General features: G+C 43.4%; 1 protein-coding gene across 1 annotated transcript in view; it reads right to left on the bottom strand.

Moving 5' to 3' along the window:
* Positions 1-493: 493 nt before the first annotated feature.
* ERAL1 (Era like 12S mitochondrial rRNA chaperone 1) overlaps positions 494-7654 on the bottom strand; it is an 18717-nt gene continuing 11556 nt past the window's right edge. Inside the window, exons 8-11 of the mRNA XM_075262603.1 lie at positions 7272-7571; positions 5462-5611; positions 2229-2309; positions 494-1450 (exon numbers count right to left, since the gene is read on the bottom strand). Of these exons, the coding sequence (XP_075118704.1) occupies positions 1325-1450; positions 2229-2309; positions 5462-5611; positions 7272-7571 (657 nt within the window). The 3' untranslated portion in view covers positions 494-1324. The remainder of the gene's footprint in view (positions 1451-2228; positions 2310-5461; positions 5612-7271; positions 7572-7654) is intronic.

Here is a 7654-nt window from a genome sequence, read left to right as displayed (position 1 = left end):
AAATAAAATGTATTATTATTATAGATCATTAATATTTACTAGCTGGAAAGCCCTTACAAAACAAATGGAGGCTAGATATAGCTGTCCCATACTTCTGGCGCCACCTGTTGTCCACCAAGTGTATCTATTATGAGTAAGTAGGAGCCACTTCTAACGTACAGTTTACTACTAACTGGACTGTACAGCAGAAGAGAACAATCTGTTGCCCATTGACAAGAGGATCCAAAGGCTGGGTCTGAGCAAATAAGCAAATGTGACCAACAACACTGGATATATTTGAGCAGATTTTTCTAATACTCTCTCAGTCTTAGCCAGTGCAAACTTAGGGTGCATGCACACTACGTAACGCCGGGCGTGTATGAGAGCCGTACACGCCGGCGTTACAGCAGGGCTGCCGAACACTTCCCATTCACTTCAATGGGAGCGCTCGTAAACGCCGCTGTTACAAGCGCTCCCATTGAAGTGAATGGGAAGTGTTCGGCAGTCTGCCGTAATGCCGGCGTGTACGGCTCTCATACACGCCCGGCGTTACGTAGTGTGCATGCACCCTTACACTGGACAGTCTTAAGCGGTGCCACATTTATCAGTATCTAATTCCATTTGATATATCTGGCACATTTTACACTGTCTAGTCTAACATTACACCACTTATGGCTTGAATTATGAAAACCCCCCAAAAATGAATGTTTTGGCACAAACGGTCACAATTTATGTCATGCCCACTTTCTGTGAAGCCATGCCCCTTATCCGAAAAAGCTCTAAATGTGGTGCAAGGTATATTAGACAAATGTATACAGCACAATACACCATAATTCTGGTAGTAAATTCATCAGGTGGATGCTCAGAGTAAATCAAAAGAACAGCAGGGGGCGCCATAACTAGTGTTTAACAGCAATATCTAGTGCAATAGCAAACATGTTATATTTTGTGTGATCGCAGATTCTATATTAATATTTAGTTGTGGGACAATATCTTCAATGGTTTGCCAGAACACTGGTCTGCTGGAGCAATGTCACAAATGATGAGGTTATTTATTAAAGCAGATGCCCTGTCATTGCATTGTCCAAGTGTAAATTACCAAAAATTAACTTCCAAACCCTCTGAGCGGCCATATTACCACCCCAGGAAGCGATGTACATGCAGATGTGCGAAACCATTTGGTCATCTGTTCAGTAGGTTTCCTTTAAGAGCAATAAATCCGTCAGTACACACACGGGTAATGGTTTCTTCTCAACATTACTGAACATGTCTCAGTCCAATCCCAAACTGCAGTTATGTCCAGCACATTGTTCACACTTCCAGTTTACGCCTGAACATCTGGCTGCTATCTCTTCTTATGCTTCACTGCAAGTTGTAGCCGGACATCACACAGGAAAGCATTCATGAGATCACTCCCGGCTTCCTTTGCTATCTTGCTGATGAGCTCTCCGCCAGGGCCAATGATAAGTTTCTATATAAAAGCAAATATCCATATGTTATTACACCTGCACAATGATATAGATGCGGTCAGTGTAACAGAGCAGCTTTATAGGACAGGAGTCTTGGAGTGTTAATACAGTAGCTGCATTAGATTAAAAGGTGCAATATCGGGACTGTCAGCACAAATATTCTGCAACAAGTCTTGCAAGGATTAAGGCCGAATTCATTCTTGTATTGGAGACTCTGCTGTAGAATCCGCTTCAGGTTCGCATCATGAGGACGTGTACCTCAATACTGTACACCGACATCTTGATGAGAAGCAAATAACTTCTCCAAGAGCACGAAGCATTGTGGAGTAGGCAAGTTAGCGGCTGCCATACAGGTGCTCACCCCCCCAACACCCACAAGGGTTAGTTTTTTGTTATTTTACAGGAAGCCAAGTTACCCATCAGTGCATTTTTGGCATAAAGTAAGACTCCACAGTACCCAAAGGAAACCCATACCAACACTGGGAGAACATTAAAACTCTATGCAGAGGTTATCCAGGACCTCAGCGCTGCAAGGCAACAGTGCTAACCACTGAGACACCTTGGTGAGTGGCTGAGATAAGGTGTGCGGGGGTATGCACCGAGAAGTCGCAAAAGGATGTTAAACTTCTCAACCGCTGTACATTGCCTCCTTCATTGCAGGGGTCCCCTGGCTTTTCCAGAGCTCCATATACTGAGGAGCACATTGCTCATAGTTTTGTTCAGATTGCTTCATCCTTGAGTGAGTTATTGCAGAATATTTGGTATAATTTTGGTACTCACGACATGGTTTTCTTTGGGCACGTACAATACTTGCTTGATAACCAATTCCCCGCCAGAACCTTCCTCCCAAAACTCAGTTACCTGTAATAATAGTGTTAGAAAGTAACATGAGCGTTTCCAGTGTTACATCTTCCACCAATCTATCAATCACCTACAGTGTAAAATACATGGTGTAAATTCTCTTACTGCTTTTAGGTCCCACTAAATGCAAGAAATAAAGCATAACAATGTTAAAGGGATCCTATCTTTCAGACGACATTTTTTCTAAGTACCACATCGGAATAGCCTTAAGAAAGGCTATTCTTCTCCTACCTTTCGTTGTCTTCTCCGCGCCACCGTTCGCCTACAATCCTGGTTTTCGTCGGTATGTAAATTAGCTCTCTCGCAGCACTGGGGGCGGGTCCCAGTGCTCAGACAGCACTGGGGACGGCCCCAATGCTGCGAGAGAACTCTCTCCAGCGCCGCCTCCATCTTCGTCAGGAACGTCCTCTTCATTCTCTTCTTTCGGCAGTGTCTTCTTACTTCTAGGCCTCAGGCAGAGCAGACTGCGCATGCCCACAGGACCCGATAAAATGGCCGCTTACAATACTATGCAAGCAGCCATTTTTTCATGGCCTATGGGCATGCGCAGTCTGCTCTGCCCAAGGCCGGAGGCCTTAGAAGTTACAAGCCACCGCCAGAAGAGGAGGCTGAAGATGACACTGCTGAAGAAGAGGAGGCAGCACTGGAGAGTGTTCTCTCGCAGCATTGGGGATGTCCCCAGTGCTGTCTGAGCACTGGGGCCCGCCCCCAGTGCTGTGAGAGAGCTAATTTACATACCGACAAGAACCGGGATTGTAGGAGAACGGCGGCGCGGAGAAGACAAGGAAAGGTAGGAGAAGAATAGCCTTTCTTAAGGTACTTAGAAAAAGATGTCGTCTGAATGATAGGATCCCTTTAAAGTTCACACTACAGTTATAAACACCCGTTGCTCTAATCCATTGTAGGATGAGAGCAACGGACATAAATGCTAGTAAAGTGACAGACACAGACTGAGCCCCCAACATTTGCACCCGCTGACATAAAAACAAAACACTAAAAAACCCCAACCCTTTGTGTCAATGGGAACGTTTTCTTCCATTTACTTTTGTAATGGAATAAAAAGTCCTGCAAAGCCCGTTGCTCTCCTTCTACATTTGCTTCCTGCTGCATTCTAGTAAAGTTAGAGAGTCAGACTGAGCCCCTTACCCTTTCCCCCTAAGATTAGCAATATTTCTAGCCTGGAAATGCCCTTTAAGGTAAGCAAATTCTCAACAAGTTATGAAGTTGACTGAGGCAAGTATTTTCTATAAATGTGAAATGAACACGGAGTAAGGGTATGTTCACACTAACGGTATTTAATGTCCATTGTTCTTATTCGTCACATCTGTCTGCATTAACCTCGCAAAAAGCTTTCTTCCATTATGTTTTTTAATTTTGTGATAGGAAAAAAAAAACCACTCCATCCAGGACTTTTTTTCTAGTTAAAAAGTAAACAAATAAGACGGAAGAAAGTGTCCATTATATTATTTACATTAGAGTCAATGGAAACCGACATCTGTGTCAGTGACTTTATTTCTCTTAAAGGGGTTGTCCCATCACCAGGATCCTATCTATACTGCTTGTTAATGTGGATGTAAGACTTTTCCTAAATACATTGCTTCAGCAAAACTGCTTTGTTTGTCCACTAGCTTACTTTATTCAATTTTTTGTGGCCACAGCCCTGACTTAGCTGCTCCTGAGTCAAATGATGTATCTGCTGCTCTCAGGGGGGAGGGAGGAGGGGCTAAGTGCAGGGAGCGAGCCTGTGTTTCTAGCTATTCCTGTGTCTACACCATGTGACCTAGGTCCTGCACTCAGATAGAGGAGAGGAGCTGCTTTCATTTCTTCTGTTCTCCCAGTTATCAGGCTAGCTAATTCAGTTGTGTTGATTATGGCAGAGACAGGCAGTCTCTGTATGTAACACAGAATGGAGTTGCTGCTGCCTGTACTTCACAGTTCAATGTGGGTGGGTGGAGCTGCACGCGAATTTGGGGGTGGAGCTAAACGGCAGGTTGCCTGTGAAACCCCGCCCACCAAATGATGCAAGAAACCAGGAAGAAAGAAGATTTTACAAGAGTGAAGACTGGTGAGTATGTGAGGTGGGAATACCCCTTTAATGTCCTATGATGGATGACAGCAAAGGACTGTAAACTCGATAGTGTGAACGTAACCTTAACCTGTTATAAAATAGGTTGACTCTCAAATATTGTCCCTAATAGGACAACTGGACATCATGGAGGGAGTTTCCCTACTCAGGATCTTTCTCTATGAGCAAAATGGAGAGCTGGTTTGTAAGGGAGGTTTCACACCCGCGCCCGGTCTCTGCTTTAGCCAATCCTGCTGGGTTTCCGTCTTCTGCCTGAGAAACTGGACAGGGGATGTAAATCTGGCGGCAGTTTTCAAACCCATTCACTTCAATGGGTTTGCAAAGTGACCACCCGTGTGCGTCTTCTGCCTCTCCGCGGCGAAACAGTTTTTTTGTTTTTAACCAGACACAAATTTCCATCCCCTGTGCGGTTTCTCAGGGCCGAAGACGGAAACCTGCAAAGCGGAGACCGGGCGCAGTTGTGAACCCGCCCTAAGAGTAGCCAAAACTCAGTCAGGACTATTGTTGCTGATGAATATTACATCAAAGGACATTCATTCTAATTGTTGGCATGTAATGCTACCTCTCTCCTTTAAGGCGGACAATGCATTGCAGATGTATAGCTACGTATAAACCCCTGGTATACATCCACCCTAGGTCTATATTGTTTTAGGTTTGACTTGTCTGATCCCAATTGATCAGCTTATGGCCACACTGGCTTCTTTATAAAGATAACCCTTTACATATATGTGCGGCTGTGGGGTCAGTAGGCCAAAACACAACTCCTATGTTTCCACAATCTGACTCCTTCATAAATGGCTGATAGAAGCAGCAAAGATCTTCTAGTTCATGAGAAAGCCAGAGACTGAACTAATATAGTAACAAGTAGCACCAAACTATACATTAATTAAGCAATATTAATCACTGTATAATATAATAAATAATGAAACATTTTATTTTGATGCTGGAGTCAGACTTGGTAACTTTTTCCGACTCCACAGCCCTGCCTAAAGGCCCTAACACTTCTGAGTAAAGATCATAAAACATGAGCATGACAAGCAAAACGTAAGATCTGAAAGGTGTGTACCTGTGTGATATTGTAAGGAATCTCCTGGGGCAAATATTCGAGGAGCTTCTCTCTGATAATATTGTTGCAGATTTCCTGAGGTGACTGAGTGGTCACAACTTCACTGTGATATTCCCATTCACCAGGCTTGGCAAGAGTCATCAGGTATTTCTAAAATGTAGGAGAAATAAATTTACCTTACTGACTTTAAATAGAGCGCCTAAAAACTTTGTTAGGTTAAGGCCCCACCTTGCGGAAACGCAGCTTTTTTTGGTGCAAATTTTGTTGTGTTTTTTTGAGCCAAAGCCAATCATGTCTACAAAAGGAATGGGAGATATATAGAAAGTTCTTATACTTCTCCCTTCTGCTTATTCCACTTCTGGCTTTGGCTCAAAAAAAACACAACAAAAAAAAGCTGTGTTTCCGCAACATGGGACTTTAGCCTTAGGGGGCATTCACACTACTGATACGCTGCCTGATTCTGAACGTTAAAACACGTTCAGAATAAGCGGCGTATAAAGCAGTTCCCATTCATTTCTATGGGAGCCGGCATACGAGCGCTCCCCATTGAAATGAATGGGCTGCTTTTTTCACTACGAGCACTCCCATTTAAGTAAATGGGAAGTGCTCGCGTGTACGGCTAGCTCAGCTCATTCCGAACCGTACACTTCACTTCAATGGGAGTGCTCGTAGTGAAAAAAGCAGCCCATTCATTTCAATGGGGAGCACTCGTATGCCAGCTCCCATTGAAATGAATGGGAACTGCTTTATACGCCACTGATTCTGAACGTGTTTTAACGTTCATAATCAGGCATCGTATCAGTAGTGTGAATGCACCCTTAAAGAGGACAATTCACGTCCTCATTAATGTGCGGTATTATATACCGCTAGAAAGCAGAGAGTGCGCTGAATTCAGTGCATTGTTGGCTTTCCCGGTACGTGCCTCGGTGCTGTTAATTTAAATATATCCAACCCCACGGCGTATACCAGAAAAGCAGATAGTGCGCTGAATTCACATAAAAGAAAAGATACTTGTCTTCCGTTTCTAGCATCCCCTTCTTCTCAGCAACTAAATTCCCATCCACCCCTTTTGCGTTGGTAAGGGTAAGTTCACGTGGAGATTTTTTTGTCAGGCAGAAAAAAAAATAATCTGTTTCATGCTCTGCTTCTCTTATTTTTTAAGCAAAAAAAACCAAAAAACCTTAAAATCAGAGTTTCTTTTCTCAGCCCCAATCATTTCCATGAGCATGTTAGGTGGAATATGTCTGACGATAGGGTATAAAGATTATTTTTTTTACCCCTCTAGCTAAAAAAAAAAAAAATACTGAAACTGCTCCTTACTGTCTAAAGCATTGCAGGAAGAACCACAATGTGTTGCTGCCGCGGTTTTACCTGCATCGCTTTTTTGCTGCGGGATGCCACGTGGGGCTTTGGACTGAAAGTGCAAAGACAGCGGCACTTAGCATAAATTAATACTCCTTTAGTGGTAAAAACAGGGCAGGACTTTGGCACAACAAGGCAATGGCCCCCGACATCGTAGCGACTAAAGACCCAATGAAATGTTAGTCCAATGTACAATAGCTTGCTCTGTTGTGTGCATATCCAGCCAGGATTTGAGAAATAAAGGACTGTATTGGATATCGGGCAGTCCCACTGTCTTTTTTTCATAGCGTACATTGGCATGTGACTTATTATAGGTGGGTGACTGATGTTATGGCTCTGAAAGAAAATTTCTTATGTACAGATATCCAAAAGGGCAGAAGCCTTTATACACAGCACTCCTAAATACACTGTCATGATAGATTTCATCTGAGGAATTGCTAAGATTTACCTTCAGTGTCTCCACTTCATCTCCTTCTAATGCTGAAAGCATGAAGACCTCCTGAAAATGCGGCCACCCAGTCCTGTCCTTTAGGTCTTGCTGACCGCCATCTTTTGAGACCCTTGAGAGCTCTCTATGCCCCTCAGGCTGTTCTCTACGTTCTTCTTTCCTTATATGTGGGTCTGGTTGGACGCTTCTGTCTGAAGATTTTTTAGTAGATTTTATTACCGCTCTCTTTCCCTTTACCTGTCCTTCAGTCAGTTTACCTGTGACCTCTAGCAAGGTGTTTTTTTGCTTGACTAGGTCAACCTAAAATATATAAATATAAAAAAAAACATAAAATGTGTAAGTACAAGCACAAAGTCCAGTCAAAGTCTATGGCAGCGGTTATG

Source organism: Leptodactylus fuscus, chromosome 2, assembly GCF_031893055.1.
Source record: "Leptodactylus fuscus isolate aLepFus1 chromosome 2, aLepFus1.hap2, whole genome shotgun sequence".
NCBI lineage: Eukaryota > Metazoa > Chordata > Amphibia > Anura > Leptodactylidae > Leptodactylus > Leptodactylus fuscus.
This window is presented reverse-complemented; position numbering and strand designations above follow the sequence as displayed.